Here is a 17,443-nt window from a genome sequence, read left to right on the forward strand (position 1 = left end):
GGGCTCCGCGCCCGGCGCCTGCTTGCTCAAATACCCATACAGAAACTTAAAAAATAATAATTAAAAAAAATTAAAAGGGCATGTCTCTCGGACCGCTTTCTCGGCAGGCCGCTCTGTGCGAGCCTGGGGGACAGCCATGTCTTCTTCCGTGAACACGGCGCTGCTCGAGAGTTTTCACAACTGCAGCAGCACCGGGAGGAAGCTCGGCTCCCCCAAGCAGATAGAGAGGCGCTGCAGGCAGAGCTGCAAGCACGCAGCACTTTCGAGAATCCTTGAAATCAAATGTCGAGCTTGAAGTCAGGCAGCATCTCTGAATTGGCATTCTTGCCCTTCCTTAGGGAGAGGAACTATCGTCATGTGCAGTCCATTCCCGACCTTGAAATTTTTTTTTTTTCCCCAGGCTGGCACATTGTAAACTTTTTGATAATCTTTCATTGATTCCTAGTTCTTTGTTGATGTCAGGACTTTGCAGTGTAGCTGTCCTGTGTCATGGATGCGCTTGGTGCCACTCTCTCCCCCCCCCCTTCCATGCACACACCTTTTATTTCCCTCCATTCCCCTACAGCACATTTTGCACTGTACCTGATTAAAATCATACATTAATTGTAAGATACTGCAGAATTTGATTCAGAAACATGTTTCTGAGGTATCCCACTTTTAAATAAGGAATGCTATAGGATTCAGTATATCCTGTTTTGGAAAACTGCATTGCTTCGTATAGCAATTTTTGTCTTCCCTGGGGAGAAGCATCTTTCTTACAAAAGAATGATCAATCATAGGAACATACTGTGCTCCAATATATGTGCTGTTATGTTCCTACTGGAAGCTATGTAACTCTGGACTTAACTTTGCATGTTCCTTCTGTTATCCCACGCATCACATCTTTACACAGGCACATTCTTCCTGATAATTTTTTCTAATGAAAGCAGACGTTAGACAATTGGTAACTGAAAGGTTTTTTTTTTAAAAAAAGTACTAAATTTAGTTCACTCTTCATCTTTTCACAGCGCGCTGAGACAGACTGACACATGCACATCTCATGCTGCCTTATCCATTGGAAAAAAAAACTTAAAAATGCTGACAGCTGAGCATCCAATTAGTTCTTACACTTTCTGTGTTGACCTTCATGTTGCTCTTTCTCAGACATAATTCATATTCATTCCAAGAGCAGCTTTTGCAATAAAAAGGCCAGGGAACAGCTTTAATGAAAGAACCATGAGAAAAAGGGGACAATTGCTATTTATGATTTTTCTGTTACTTAAGGACCTGGCAGCATCTGCATAGATCCCCTTGTACAACTTTAGCAGCTGTTGTACCAGACTTCAACAGAGTTGTTTCTGAACTTAGAACTAACYACAGTTTATTCAAGAGTTGTCTGTTTCCTTCAAAGTATGTTCTTTAGGGTATTTAAAAAATGTCCTCTAACTGTAGTTGTTTATTGGCTCAGAAACCACTTGTTGCTTCATGGTAACTGTGACATTGAAAAAAAAAATGGGGAAAGGGAAGTAGCTACTAGTCTTCAGTACTTATTACCATTTTAGTTTACCAACAGTCTTGAAAAACTGGGGCATAAGGTAAAAGGCTGCAAACTTGGTTATGCTAGAAAAATTGTACCAGAACTATTGTGCGAGTGTCTTGAGCTGTTGTCCAGCTATGACAGAAATAACGTCAGGCACTGAGTTAGTTTGCATTGGGAGTAAGCAAAGTGGCAGGCTCCCTAACTCCCTGGTTTGATTTCTCTTAAGAGGCACTAAAACTCATATCATCTTTCCACTTCCCAGGGAAGCAGTATCTTTGATCTCATTCAATCAATATAATTAATGTATGTATTTTCTCATTTGTAGCTAATATATGATAGTTTTGCTCAGTATCTGGTAACGGAGAAGGGTTATGACAAAGACTTGCTGAATATAACTCCAGAGAGCTTAGATTTCTGGTAAGTACATTGAAAATAACAAAGGCTATCTTCAAACTTCCATTTTTCTGTAATTTTTACAAAGCTTGGAAAATAGCATATTTAGCTTTAGACAGTCATTGTTATGGTTGTCAAGCCCAACAGAAAATTCCTAAATTACAGCTTTAAGTACTTGTTGGAGCAAGTGTTTGTCATGAGCTACTTCTAACTTGGGTATTTTCAAGACAGAACTGAATATCCAAGCTTGCTCTGTCTCGTGCTTCTAGCTGTCTAGATACAAGTTTTCTAGTCTGACTTAATCTCCTATTTTATGCATCTCCTATATCTTCTACCTTCAATTCAATTGGTAAATCCAGTAACTCTCAGAAGTTAGTCATATCTCATTTTTCTCTTGACAGACATGTTTTTGTTTGTGTAAGGCGGAATAATCCCAACAGTCTCCTGAGGAACTGAGGAACAGTGTCGTGCCAGGAAGTAGCCCAGGAATGGCACTTTAGGCACAAAGCTGTAATGCAGAARACTGAAATGCAAGTTCCTAGTCTGAGCTGAGTGGTCTCTGAGCAGGAATTTGGATGTGGGTTTCTGATATTCCAACCTTAATAGACTATTGTCTAGGCCTGGGGAGGAGGGGGGTTTTGAAGGCCTGGTTGTCGCTATTTTTTTTTAGCAGAAACACATGTTTTTGAACAAATGAATGCATTATGTGCAGAAAAAAAAAGTCAGTTGTTTTCACAATTCAGTATTTGATGGTTTCCAACCACATCTACTTTCCTCTTTCATGTGACAAGGAATGTATCCGTATTCCTCATGTTTTGAGACTTCTAAGGCATAAAATCAGTTATTAAGATCTAGGTATCCAGGCCTCAGTCCTTTGTTGGATCTGGGGTTTAATAGCATGGACGTGCAGACCCACAGTGCTGGCAGCTCTCTCTCTGTGCTACTCTCCCAGGCTTCTCATCAGCTTCATCCATGAAAGGCTTGGGTCTGCTTGCCGCCTTCATGGCGGCATACCGACTTTCTTTTGGGTATCTTGTGATAGAGGATGAGGGTGGCATTACTTTTTCAGTCTTTATTCTCATTGTTGTTCTAGATATTGAACACTGAACTCATTTTTCGAACAATCTAAACTAACATAAATTCAGTTGTGCCTTACAGGTGTAAGCTACAAATTTCCTAGTGGAGCTGGGAACTCAGCAATACCTTGTGCACTCTTCACCATATTAGTGCTGGCTAGTACTGCATTGCTTCTGCTTCACATGCTCCTTAGGAATTGCCTCATTTAGATTGATGTTCTGCCCCTCTCTCCATTAGCGATTGATATTATTCTAATAATAGAATAGGAGAGTTGTAACAGAGAAAAAATATTTTTTTGTTAATAGTAGAAGTGACTTAAATATGTCATTTCTTAGCTGTATATGTTTGGACCTTAATCCTCCAACCTTATCTATATGATTAGTCACACTGAACTTACTGAACAATGGAACATGTTTTATTTAGTAGGAATTTGCTATGTAAGTGAAATCCTGTCTTCACTGTAATACTATGTACTTGCATATATACAATATTGTTCAAGCATGGAAGTGTTTGAAGGTTTGTGATTTTGCTGCTCTTGTGTAGCATCACTGTATAGTTTCTGTAACTGCATTTCATTATCCTGGTATATAATGAAGCATTCCCCTGAAAGCATTCATTGCTTGCTTCTTCCTTTAAATAAAATTATATGCAGTTGTAAAGGCTTGGTGTTTGACCTTGAAGATGGAAACTTCCTGAAACTTGCAGAAGATGGAACAGTTCTGAGGTAATATTGATAATAAATTTTTATTACTAAACAAATACCAACATTTTATACTCTTTCTGAAAGTCATCTCTGAAGTTTATTAAACATTTAAATGAATATATGCTGAAATTAGTATGTAAAAGTTTAAATACTCTTTGGTAACCTGGTGCTCATTTTCTTTTAATGTTCCTTAAGCAGTCTTTTCATAACATTTCTGTGTTAGTGAGGAATATCTAATTTTTAATAAACACTTGATGAGTTTTGTACTGTGCTTTTTCATCAGACTATATATTAGTTAATGTTGTGACTCAGTATAGATTTAGTACTTATTTTTCTGCCCAAGACTCTGACTACATACTGATCTTGAAACTAAATTCACTTTTTCAATGGCTACCAATGTACTCTTTGTCCAATTCTGCAAAGATCCAGGGTAATTTTTTTTTTCTAATTGTGAATAACATCACTGAGTTAGAGTCAGTGCTAATGACTAATGCTAACRCTATTGACAGGAGCTTTTTTCATAGTTCTGCCTTGCACTCTGTGAGTTTTGCGAGACTTTAGAATGGCATATAGGCTCTTTACACTGTGTTTTGTTGTGCAGTGTGTATTGATAGTTCAAGTATAATGTTCTCACACAACTGAGAACAATACAGAGTGATTGGGTCAGCAGCTGAAACACAGTAGCCAAGCCCTGAAACAATCTAACCTCTGTGTAGTAGTCCTTTTAATTTATGGAGGATTGTAATGCATATGATAAAAGCCTAGATCCTAGAAAACTTCTCAGTTATAACTAGAGTTACTTCTGAAGTGAACATCAACTCATAGGCACCTACCTCAGTATTCAATTGCAATACATTACTGTGCACTAGAAGTAGTTTGGCTGTTAACTTTTTTTTTTTTTTTTTTTTTTTAACTTAATGCATCAAACAGGGCAAGCCATGGTACAAAAAGCATGACATCTGAAGAGATCCTGGAGACTTACAGAAGGAGGGAATGGAAGCATTTTAGTTCAGTCAATGGAATGCTTTCCCGCTCAGGTAGGTGCGTCTTAGTATGCTGTGTTCTTTGAAATTGCTCTAGCTATTTCAGCACTTCCTAGAATTAGTTCTTACTACAAATGCTTCAAATATTTAAAAATATTTGAGCTGAGAATTACTGAAATAGGTAGGTTTGGGGAGGGGGGGTTGTTTTTGTATTTTTAACTTCTAATACTGAAGTTCAACGTAAATTTAGGTCACCAACGATGAGACAAATAACATCTCACATAAAATGAGGTGTCAGTGTAGATCTGTTTTGGTTATAGAAATGGGCACATTATTCTTTGATGAAGTAGACTGAGATTACCACATTTAGGACACCTGTTGGGCAAATCACAAGTTTTTGTTAATTGTTGACTCACTGAAGTCACTGCTGATATTGGAGGCCTAAGTACAAGTGCAAAGGACAGAGCAGATATGGGGACAGACCTACACTCCTGCTGTGATAAAGGTTTCTTTGTTTCGAGATGGAGCCACTTTGTGAAGGCACTGTGGCTGGGTCTGCATCCTTGCTAGCCACCTGTGCTTTCTCTCCACTTTGGTCTTGGCCATTGCAAGTAATAAAGACAAAGCGCTCAGCTAAGTTGTATTGTCTTCTGTAGCAGAGATATTTTCCTTAAGATTTTGCTATCATAACTTGTTCAAGATACTTATTCTGAAGTACAGGTAATTGTTTGCAACTGTGCGGATGAGAGAGGTGCATCTACTATATGACCAAATGAAATCTTTCTTATTCTTTGAGAAGTGAGCTTGGCCTCCTCTCTTGTGAATATTAATCCCTGTTTTGCTGACCAGTTCTTTAATATACATAAGGGACAGCACAGTTCCATGAATAAAATAAATAAATCAAAGCCCCATGAATACAAAAAAAAAAAAATCACTCTTGAGTCATTTCACCCCTAAGAAAGAACTGTTGAACATGGCCTCAGCCTGGGAGGGACATCTGTACCCACCTGATCACGAGCTATATGGGGGGCTCACATTGTAAGGTGGGCCTGCTTCCCTGTGGGCTGCAGCACTGTCTCCAGGAAGCTTGTTCCTTGCACACACATGCTAAGACCTGTCTGGATGTTTTTGCAAGAACTTCTCAAGTCTCTGTGGGGCCTGTATTGGGCATAAATGGCAGGGTTTGGGTAGCAGGGTGCTGGGAAGTCATGAACCATGCTGTGCTGGTCACAGCCGTTTCCTGCTGAATCTGAAATGTATGAAAACAACCTACCACCTGCCAAAACTGCAGCCCATCAGGGGAGCATGTGGCGCCTCTGCTCAGGCGGGTTTAAGAAAGAGCAGTGGCTGCCAGGGGCTGCAGATGCAGGAGGAGACATGTAAGGAGACACACACAAGCAGTCACAGGAGAAGACACAAAGGGGGACATGTGAGGACAAGTGTGAAGAGACCCATTTGGAGAAACAGAACAGAGGAGGCACATTGGAATGGGACATAGTTGGGGACATGCCTGCAGATGCGCTCTTGCAAAGAGGTGCTCCATGCTGGAGGAGATACCTCTGAGGGACCATGGCCACACGTGGCCCACGCTGGAGCAGGGACACTACAAGGGACCGCAGCCATGGGGGAACCACACCAGGGCAAGGACACCGCGAGGGACATTGTTTATATCTTCTTTGTTACTCAATACCTGAATCAGTCACTAAAAGTTTACGTTAATTGAAAATAAATTAAATTAAGAGAAATTCCCTGAGTCAGGACTTTTTTGCCCATGACAATCCACTGCTAGGGAAAGTTTTTGARGAGTTGTATGATGTAGCCCTGACTCTTAAAAGACTCCTGATTCTCCCCTGTCTCTTCTACTCCTACTTCTGGGACCATAATATTTATTTTTAAAATCTCACTGCCTTATTAATCTATAGATTAACAACTTTCGGTTGTTAATTGAGTGAGACTTAGAAGTGAGAATAAAGGCTAACAAATTTATCATTAGATTAGGAAGCACACAATGTTTATTACCAGTAAAATCCAAATTGGAGCTTATAATAACATTTTATTATTATTATTCTTAATTATTATTATTATTTATGATTAAACCATATAGTATGAATTAAAGGAAGTAGTTTTTTGGGAGGTTGATTTTTTTTCTTTTTTTTTTTTTTTAGCTAAATACTATTTGTATGATAATTAYTTTGACCTACCAGGAGCACTCCTTTGCGCAAGGGTTGTGGACAGCTTAGATCGGGTAAGAACTAGATTGTTTTAAACAAAATATTCTGTTATCTTTTCCGTCATTATTAAATGCATGTGAATACTGTATTCAACAAAGTTAAGGTTTATTGCTTTTTTCTGCTTTCGAACTTTGCATTCTGGATTTATAGTGTATTAAAGTTGTCTCCCAAGCTAATTGTGAGATACATGGCAAATTCAAAATACATTTACTTCCACCAGAGGGCACAAATAACTAGCATAAGAATAGGTTAATACCTTTTGCTCGAGTTTACTCTTTGATATGCAGAATATTGTTCTTAAAATCTTCTTGAATTGTATTTGATGATACTTGAATTATATCTAATGTAATTCTTCTGGATGATATGGTTTGCTACTTTGCAGGACTAATAAATGTGTTGAAAGCTTAATTCCCTCCTCCTTAAACTTGTTTTTTTGTCTTAAATATATTGATCTGATATAAATACACCTCTGGAGTAGTAGCTGATTTTGTTGTTGTTGTTTTGCTCAGCTATGCAACAAGTTCAATTCTCAGAACAAAAAAATACAATTGCTTGAACTTTTTTCAGTGCTTTATAGACAGACAGTATGTCCTCAATTCTACCTGTGAAGTTTAATGTCCTTAGATTCAGTTGCGTTAGAGAAGCCCTTATCTTAATCTTGTGGGCAGCTAGGGGAAGGAGAGGGTTCTTCCTATAGAGTAAATATCTTTGCTGCAATAGAATACTGCTGTAATCTTTTGGCTATAAGCTACTGGCTAAAGATACCAAAGCACTACACCATTAAAAACTGTAGATCCTAAACTTTGCCTGCAAAGTGGAATTCAGAGCTGTGAGAGAGGTGTCTACACTCCCTTTTGGTGTCGCCTGCTTGGTGCTCCACTCCAAAATAGCACACAGAATAGATTGCTGCCTAAGTCCATGTGCTACAAAGAGTTATCTAAAGCTAGTTTATAGGGAGACTCTGAGGGCAGGAGCGTCATAAGACTCTTAATGGGATTTTAGTGCCTGATTAAGCTCCTTCCCCTACTGTCCACAGCTTAGAACCCTCTCTCAGAAGTGACATTTGTATTGTATTATTTTATTCTATATTTAATTTAGTCTCAGGGCAAGTCACCTACTTATTGAGAGAAGGGTGGTGCTGAAGCATGTCATAGTATGTGTGTACCACTCATGCACATCCAGTTACCAATTCATAAGCTGGAACACTGACCCTGTCTTCAGCCTGAGAGAATTAAATCCATGTCTTGTTTCCTCAAAGAGCTACTAGAATTGGGTCATACATCTTCTTTATCAGCTAGCAATTCTGGAATATTTTACTGCATATTGGTCCAGTTTTAACAGGAGGACTAAAGTAATTCCCTGGGACATTACCATCAGGCAGATGATTCAGGACACAAGATGGGAGATGGTGGGCCTAAACCTCTCCAGCACTCATGCCCTGGACACATGCTGCAATTGTTAAGCTGTTTTCCTGAGAGGGTAGAGACCATCACATTTTCTTCCATGTTTTTAAAAGAAAATGGAGGCTTCTGCTTCCTGTTATGGGAGCCTGTTTAGTAAAGGCTGTTTTTCATCCCCTTTCCAGAAAATATTTTAGGATATCAGGAAAGTTTCTTACTGGAAGTGAACAGAACTTCTAGGTTTGGGGTTCAGAATGGGCTTAGATACGGGGTGGATCCTGGGCCACTCTATACTGTTACAAACAAAGCTGCTCCTAGCCTGTCCAGGACTCCTGCATGTTTTCAGACAAAGCAGAGGAGCTTCGCGGTGACTTGGACCTTTGCATTGAAGCTCTATGCAAGATTCTTCTTTGTCTGATACTTCAGCTAATAAAATCACATTTGATAATCGCTGCCAGATTCATGGTGGACTGAATGGGCCTGCACCCAGTTCTGTCTCTGCTTGCTGGATAGTGGTCTGTTTTCTTGTATATCTTAGTGCAACGGCTGTGGATTTGCGGGGAGCTAGTCTGACAATTATTTTAGTCTTCTCTGAGGTCAACTGTGTTTTAAAGGAAGAGTACCCRTATTTAAACTAGTAACCATTCATCCACAGAACAACACTCCGATGTTAACTCATTTCACTGATTAAAAAAAAATAATAATAATAAGGAAAGGTCAGTCACGTGAAGTATGAGGGGAGCTGACAGTTCAATCTGCCTGTTCAAAGTGGTAGGCTAGTGCTATCACCACCAGACAGGTAGGTGTTCCTTGACATCTCCTGAACACAACTTTCAGTAATGAACTTGGCTAGCAGCTAACTGAAATTTGACATATATGGAGCCTGTTGTTTTCTGTATTAGTCCTTTAATGTATTTTTGCCATGGTTTGCTATGGAAATTGCTAAAAAAATAAGTTAAAAGCTTCCACATTGAGTCTTTGCTGCTCTTAACCTGTAGAGTCAGTGGATTAACCATAGTCCTGGTCAATCGTGCACATAATAATAAATATAATAAATTTATAATAATAATAAATATAAATTATAATAATAAATATAATAAATAATGATATGTCTTGATAGTACAACTTGCTGGTTGTCAAATCAAAGGCAAACTGTTCGTCCAGAAGATCCAGTGGCAGATTAGGTCTGAAATAGCAATTTACTTCAGCACATATAAACTCCATGTTTTTCATTGGAGACATTAAGTTTGTTTCAATTTCTGAACTTTTCCAGCTCTTGAAAGCACCTTATGCTTACAAAGTGGGTCATTTTTCATGTATCGGTGCAGAAGTGGGCTGACAGGTTCAGAACACAGAGGATGTGAAATCTGTCAACAATTGCATCAAAATTTCTGCTAATGTAGGTGTGGAAAGCCTGTAACAACACTACAAAAATAATTTCTGCAGTGTACAAACTTAGAGATATTCCAGACTATACTACCAGCTTGCTACTGCCCTGTACCTTGAAACTCTGAGCACCTCTTAGGAGCTCCATAATTAACCCTCTACTCTGTAATGTGGTCTGGTTGCCTTGTTGCATCTGCGTTTAATTCAATGCTCTTAAAGTTTGTAGTGTTTGAGAGTGCTCCGGGACTCAGCTAGTCGAGAAGCTTTTTCTCTTCCTTCGTGAGATCCTGAAAGGGCATTTGAGGTTAAGTGGAGCATTTCTGCGCTCTGTTCCTAGCACGGCTTTCTAGGAATGGCAAGCGACTGTTTGTAAGCACAGATTGCTTTTCCCTGTTGTTCTGCCAGGGCTAGGGTTTGGCAGTCTTCAAAGTACAATGCAACACAGTGCTGCTCAGCCTGGCTTCTGGCTAAATATTTTATATTGTGTTTGGGGTGGAGTTACTGGCAGAAGGACCTGGCCACTAAATTCTAGTGAATGTTTGTGCCAGTTCGAAGGTGAAAGGTGATACGAGTGCCAGACTTGAGATAATGTCAACCTGCTAATTAAGTACAGAATATGAAGCCCTAGGAACTTCTTTTTCCCAAATACCAGTGGGATGGCTCATTCAATAAGTTGCTCTTGCACTTAACGCTCCTCTTTGCTGTGAAGTTTTAGAGTTCCTCACAAATATTAATCCTTTCTCCTTTACCCTCCCTCCCCACACCATATTCTCCTGAAGAAGGAAGGTAACTTGCCTGTGGTTACCCAAAGTTCACAGTTAAGCTGGGTGCTGAGTCCTGAGGTCCTGAATCCCACTGCCTAAGACTGTTTTACTCCTTTACAAAATCCTCTTATTTATTCATGGCATTCCTATCATTGTCTCAATATGTAAGCTCAAAATAACTGATCCTTGATGTAATGACTAGGTTCCATTGACTCTTACAGCATGATAGGCAGAAAAAATATGACTTTTGGAAGGACATGGTGGCTGCGATCCAGCATAATTATAAAATATCAGCTTTTAAAGGTAAGTAGGTTCACTGAAAACTTATTATAATAGCTGAAAATATTGCATATGCTTGCCAGAGCAGAGTACATCTGTAAGTATCCTGTGTTTTACTCAACACAGTTTTTACTTTTCAAGCTTATAAATAGTTGTATAGTAGACATGTTTATGCTGAAATAGAAAATCTTTACTGTTAGTATTTATATCTAGTTTAGCTGGAATTGTTTTGATATCATTTAAAACACTCCTGATATGCTGTTTCACTGAATTCAAAGGGAAAAATAATTTTCTCCCGTAATTAGTACTGTAGTGTGGATGTCCTTGAACTGTATTTTAACTCTGTTGTTCCTTGTGTTCTTGTATTCACAAATAAAATGCATTGAAAAACCTTAAGTAACTACTATTTGATAAATTTCCTTTAGTACTCTAGTTTTAATCAGAACTCCTTATGTAGTCTGTTGAGACAATGGTGAGATGACTGTTATTTTCCTATTTTTTCAAGCTATTTTGGAATTCTGTTAAATTTACCAGAAATTGCAGAGGATTTTTTTTTAAGATAAGAGCCTTCCTCCACTGAAAATGTAGTATATATTAGAACTGGAAAACAACTTGGATCTCTTCATCTAGAAATAGTTTTCCTCCTTTCACAGACTAATCTTCTGAGTTTTTATTAAGTATATAAAATAATATAAGTAAGTTGAGAATAAAAGTTAATTATCCTGCATGTGCACACAATTAAATGAAATTATTTTAGCTATGATTTTTTTGTAAAAAGACTATATGCAACTTGGTTCAGAATTCTGTATCATTTTTGCTGACAGTGTTTTCTGAGAATTACCTCTGTTGATACAACACTCATTAGACACAGATATAGTTTAGATCTTCTTAAAACCTGCCTTCTGTTCAGCAGAGACGTAGTTTATGCTGGAATATGCAATCAGATTTATTGTATTTTTTCAAACGTAACTGACAAAATTGTCTCAAAAGGGCTCCAAACAAAACTAGAAGCTGATGTCAGAATGCATATTGTAAAAGACAGCTATATACTTCTCATGTGTTTTTGTTTGTTGCTGTTATTGTGTCCCCATTGAAGGTTAGAGTATGTATGGTAGTTAAGAATTCTTCCATGAACTCAACTCATTCATACATGAGATTAAAGCATCCTCTGTTTTTGGCTGATATTAAAGAAATCAATTATAATCAACTGTAACCATATTTCTTTAATTTCACATTAATGCTTTTTCAAATCATGACAGGTGTTTGTTCTAAAAGGTGTAGATTATGCAGAGTTTTGTAAAAAAAAAAAAAAAATTTAAGTGTTCTTTGGAAAGGAATGAAAAAAATTTGAAGTCTGGTCTCAAAAAACATATAAATAATTGTGTGTTTATCTATATGTGTGTGTGTGTATATACATATGCATATATCTACCTGTTGTACGTATTTATGTATGTAAGTATGGAACCTGCATACAAACAGATGTGTGATATGACTTGATCTTTTTTAATTACTGTCAGAATTGGTACTTTAATACACCTGCACCTTAATTGTAATAGACCTCTCTGTTACAAAAACCATAAGGCACATGCACAACAGTAATAAAATTTGGGATAACATAGTAACTGATAGGCATGAGCTATTTTGGATAAGTTTTGTAAAATCAGAAGTTGTAAAACAATGCAGATTGTACACAGTACTTAAAAGTTTTAATGTATGAAAGTGCTAAGGTCTGTCTTGCATCATTTTGAAAGGCCTCATAGTGGCCTTATTTTCCTTTAATAACATGGTCCTGTGGATAAGGCACTGAATGGGTTTAGAAGAACTGGAGATTATTTCCTCCTATACCATGTACYTATGATATTCCTGTGGAGTATCTCTTTTTGCTTCACGTTCTCCTCTGCAGAATGGAAATAGTGATACTAGTCTTCTGCCACAGGTTTATGCCAGAGAGTTGTTGCAGTGGGTTTTTGTTGTTGTTGTTTCCCCCACACACTGCCCCCCAGCTGCAAGCTTAACATAACTTCCTGAGAAAAGTCTTAAAGCCTGCTGTAGCTCAATTTCTACATACCAGGAAGTCCCATGGTCTTTCTCAGCCCAGAGCCTGGGCCTGCAAACCACAGCCTCTTGACTTAACTCCATGCCCTCAATGACTTGCAGATGGTTTAACCCTTTAGAGGAGAACAGTGCTCATTTACAGGTAGTCAAGGTAAATTTTGTAAAGCAAACTTATTAAGTGGTCAGTTGAGGAGACGTAAAGTTCCCAAGTCTGCTGTCTTAGTAGTGCCATTGTCAGTGATGGAGCAGAACGACTGGCAGTTTTATTTTTTGAAATCCGTAAAGTGTTTGCAAGTCACTCTGTCTCTGGTTTGTTGTCAGTATGCCCTTGTTTCTCTGTGTGCCTTCTCTTTTTCACATGATTTCTTTGATCATTAGTCAGGTGTCTGGTGGATTTTGCTTTTCATTGTCTTAGCCATGGTAATTGCCTTAGATAATTGCCCTTTTATATTTTTTTTGGATGGCTCTTTCAGATAGCCATGATCATCCTGACTCTCAGCTTAATGCAGGATATTAACCCCCTCTTCTACTTATAAGGAAGTGAAGAACTGAGGCTTGCAGAAAGAATGTAAGATACAAATAACATAAGATCCTAAATAGTTGTCTTATTCAAATCCTCCTTTGTGAAGGAGAACTCCCCGAAATTGGGGGGAATCTATTAAAAATGCTATTAGAAAAGCATGGTGCCAAAATAGTAAAAGCACAGTGACAAAATAGTGAACATAGACATTCTCATTTTCAGAATGGTCATTGCTCACCTAAGAATACCTGCAAGAGYAGACACTCAACTTTTATATCAATTGCAGATAGCAATTTTGTGAGAATCCTTTTCATAAAACTTAAGTTTCACTTAAGATTGGGATATTTTGCTGCTTTAAGGTGATTAATATTGCTTCATGTGTGTTTCATTTACCATATTTTCTATTTCTCAGTGTATAAATTAGTAAAGAACAATTTTAAAGGAAATGCCATGTGGCAATATGATTTACACTGTATAATTATGCGTCTGCCCACAATATATTATGGAAATGATATTTGGTCTTAAGAGGAGTAATGAGGGCTTGAAGTATTCTAGAAGCATTTGCACATCAAAATATTTCAGATTTGGTGATTTTGACAGAAAAATCTATAGTTTTTTGCAGAAAGAAGATTCCTATTAAAACTTCTTAGATCAGAATTGTATAGAATATCTCTTAAAAACTGATTTCTCTCTCACTTACATGGTTGTCTTTCCCTGTCATTTCCCTGACGCTTCTGGTAACTACAGCAACTGCAGCTATATAGTTTAATTATACATTTATAGTATTTTCAGTTGCCTCATATGGTTATATTTTACACTGGAAATAAAGAGTCTTCATAAATTGCCCATAAGAAGGCTTGATGGGATATGCTGTCAGGTTTCAAGGGTGCATCTGAGAAATTTGTCATTGAATATCTTCAAAAAAAAAAAGAAAAGAAAAGAAAAAAAAGAAAAAATAAAGTGCTAGACATAAAACCTTTTTCTTTTTTAAATAATTTGCATTTTCTCTGTCTATTTTTGATGTAATTGATCAGTATTCTGAAATGACATGTTTATGCATGTGAAATGTGATTTTGGGGGGGAAAACCAGATCTTTCTAAAATACTCCATCCTCTCCCCAAGCATTCCCTCTCTCCCTCTCTGTCACACACACACACACACACACACACACACACACACACTTTGTAATCACAGGTTTATGGTATTGCCCTATTGTCTTGACAGAAGATAGTTTATCTAGATGTCTGTGATATTGCTATGCTTTATGTGCAGCTTTAAATACAACAAACAAAAAGCAAAGAGATTTTTCTGGCCAAAAGGAAAGAATTCTTTAAAAATGCTCTAAAACATTAGGAATTCCTAATGTTGGTAGAGTTCGGAGAAAAGAGACCATTATTTGTCTTAATCCTGAAAAAGGCAACACAGATCCAAGCAAACAAATTTGTTACACTTTTCTCCTGGACATTTCAGCTAAAAACAGAAGGGATCATTTGGGTACCTCATGCCTTCGGTAACCATTTGAGAACTACTGAAATTCAAAAATCTTTTTGCAGCCTTTGGACATGAGTTTTTGTACTCTTACAGGCACTGATGCTTTTATTTTAATCTCATATAGGATTTTTTTTTTCCTTTAATGCCATGATCCTGAAAACTGTGAGGTTTTTGAAAGAGCTTTATGTTTAGATAGGTTGCTAATCTTCTTGTGRAGAAGATATTAAAAAACAAAAACAAAAGCAGACCTGTAAGATGAACAAAAATAAAGTGCTTCAGAAATCCTAGTCTCTCAGGGAGAGGAGTTGAGGGGCACTGTGATTTTTGACTATTCTGTCTGGGCCATACAACTATCATCCATATTGTTACCTGATTGCATCTACCTCTTCAAAGCCCAGCATGCAGAGGTCATGTATTTATTTTCCAGTAGTCTTCCCTTCTCCCTTCAGCTGCATATAAATAGGATTGACTTCTTTGAAGCTCTTCTTTTATCTTCTGATAAATATAGTTTATATTTCCTCATAATGGTTAAGAATCTTAAAAACCCTCTCAAGGTTCCTTCTTGGTCATGACTGCAAAGCTAAAATCAAGGTATAAGCTGTGTTTGTATCAAAATTTTCTGTGTAACCTCTAAGTCTTCAGTGTTTTGGGTTGCTTTCTTAATGTCTGGATACTTATGAAAAATCATCAAAAAGACAGGCGTCAGGTACTAAGTTGTAGACTTATCTGAGGTCCTATATGCTCACTGGAGAAGCAAAGACATAAAAGGACAAAACCTAGTTTCATTTAAAGTGGATGCAAGATAAGTATTAGTGAACTTTACTTTCAAGATTACAGTGGGAAGACTAGCTAATTAGAATCACAGGACAGTGATGTATGGCTGGGCACCAAGTATCTCAGGCAATTTAAATGTGTTTTGGCCTGCATTTCATATATAAAGCAATTAAGCAAAACTTTACAACTACTGAGCAGTTTTTTCCATCTCCAGTACCCAGTCTCTAGTTGTTTCTGAAACAAAAGTGCCAAATCGGTTGMATGTATTGGCAGCTGCACATGCTATGTTTAAATACTGGAAAGATGAATTAATGAACTTATGCAAGTGACTGCATAGGAAAACATTTTCAGTACAAAAAAGAGAGAATTCTTAGCAGACCTGTAGTAAAGTTTTCTTTTAAAGTAAGAAAGTGGAAAGGTGAAGACTGACATTTCAGACTGAAGTGCCTTGAGCTGTATTTTGGCTTGAAAGAAGGAAGTATCACAGAATTGCTACTTGTAACTTGTGGTACTGTCCACTGTACTATTTCTGTACAAGCATTTGTATGTAATTTTGCAATAGTGTTACCTATTTCACTTGCCTAGGTCTACTTGGCTGCTAACTAAGCAGATCTAATCATCCTCTCTCCTTCAGTATTTATTACCTTACCAAAGTATAGCCTAAGCGGCAGATTTCCTTACTCAGCAGTCCTTAGTAAAGGGAGCAAAAACAATTATGCAAAGTTACTTTCTTAGTAGTTCATTACAGTTTCTGAAACTATATCGTTTCAATAATGATGGATCGACTTAAAGGTTCCCTGACTGTTTATTAATACCAACATTTTATCAAGTGCTTAGGAAATTTTAGGTTTCAAATGTGCACAATATAATAAGCCTCAGGTTTTGCTTTCTTGAAGAAATGGTCATATCACAGAACTTTTAAACATAGGCTTATGTACTTTTAGTTCAAGTGATTAATATCTTCTATTAAAAAAAATAAGCTAAATAATAGTTTTAGAGTTGATAAGCTTTTGATGCTTTTATGTATACTTCTAATGCTGAACATGAATGGTAACTGCCATCTGAAGAAATGTGTGATCAAACTGTTACAGTTAGACAATTTATAAGCACTAATTTTAGTGAGCTAGCTCACTTTATACTGTTAACTTTACATAGTGTCTTACAGATTAATGTAATATCTAATGTTTGAGTGTATAGTGAATATGATTATGTCCTCTGACTAATTACTGTTACCGTCAGATGAATTTAACATTTGATTGAAATATATTCCCAGTTTTTCCTGCATAATTAAGACAGTTGTTTTTAGAAGGAATAAACTGCTCAGGGAAAAAAAWATATATATAAGGACTGTTAATTTGGGGGTAGTAAAGCTGTTCTGAATGTCTCCATGAATATGAGTGTCTGAATATTTGTGAAGATGTGCTCTGCTGGATTTAGTGATAGGTGTGTTTTACTGTACCCCAAATATTGTAGTTTTACAGAATATTAATTAGGAGCTTAAAATACTGAACTAGTGTGTTGCTAGAGATTACAAAATGTGCCTTAAAAATAGTTGAGTGGATTTCTAGGCTTCAAATCTGATTGCTTTTTCCTATAGTGAAATTCTTAGCTCTTCAGAAATAGGCAATAATTTCTAAATTTAGTAAGGTAGATTTTATTTAATAAGAAAAGCTGAATGAAATTAAAACTGTGATGTGATATATGCTATATTAGAGTTGTGTTTTCTTGACTCCTGTTTTATAGCTTAAAGATGAAGCTGACAGCAGACTAATGTTCCTGAAGTATATTCTGTGACAGTTGTGATGAGCACATATCTGAAACTATTTACTTTGAATAATACCTTCCATTAAGTCAGGTATAGTGAAGTA

General features: G+C 37.2%; 1 protein-coding gene across 1 annotated transcript in view; it reads left to right on the forward strand.

Annotated features, from left to right (window-relative positions):
• LOC112966162 (5'-nucleotidase domain-containing protein 1-like) overlaps positions 1 to 17,443 on the forward strand; it is a 47,697-nt gene that overhangs the window by 5,022 nt on the left and 25,232 nt on the right. Inside the window, exons 4-8 of the mRNA XM_026065968.1 lie at positions 1,845 to 1,936; positions 3,642 to 3,713; positions 4,623 to 4,729; positions 6,841 to 6,920; positions 10,678 to 10,759. Coding sequence (XP_025921753.1) covers positions 1,845 to 1,936; positions 3,642 to 3,713; positions 4,623 to 4,729; positions 6,841 to 6,920; positions 10,678 to 10,759 — 433 coding nt within the window. The remainder of the gene's footprint in view (positions 1 to 1,844; positions 1,937 to 3,641; positions 3,714 to 4,622; positions 4,730 to 6,840; positions 6,921 to 10,677; positions 10,760 to 17,443) is intronic.

Source organism: Apteryx rowi, unplaced genomic scaffold (assembly GCF_003343035.1).
Source record: "Apteryx rowi isolate R43461 unplaced genomic scaffold, aptRow1 scaffold_235, whole genome shotgun sequence".
In the NCBI taxonomy this organism is placed as follows: domain Eukaryota; kingdom Metazoa; phylum Chordata; class Aves; order Apterygiformes; family Apterygidae; genus Apteryx; species Apteryx rowi.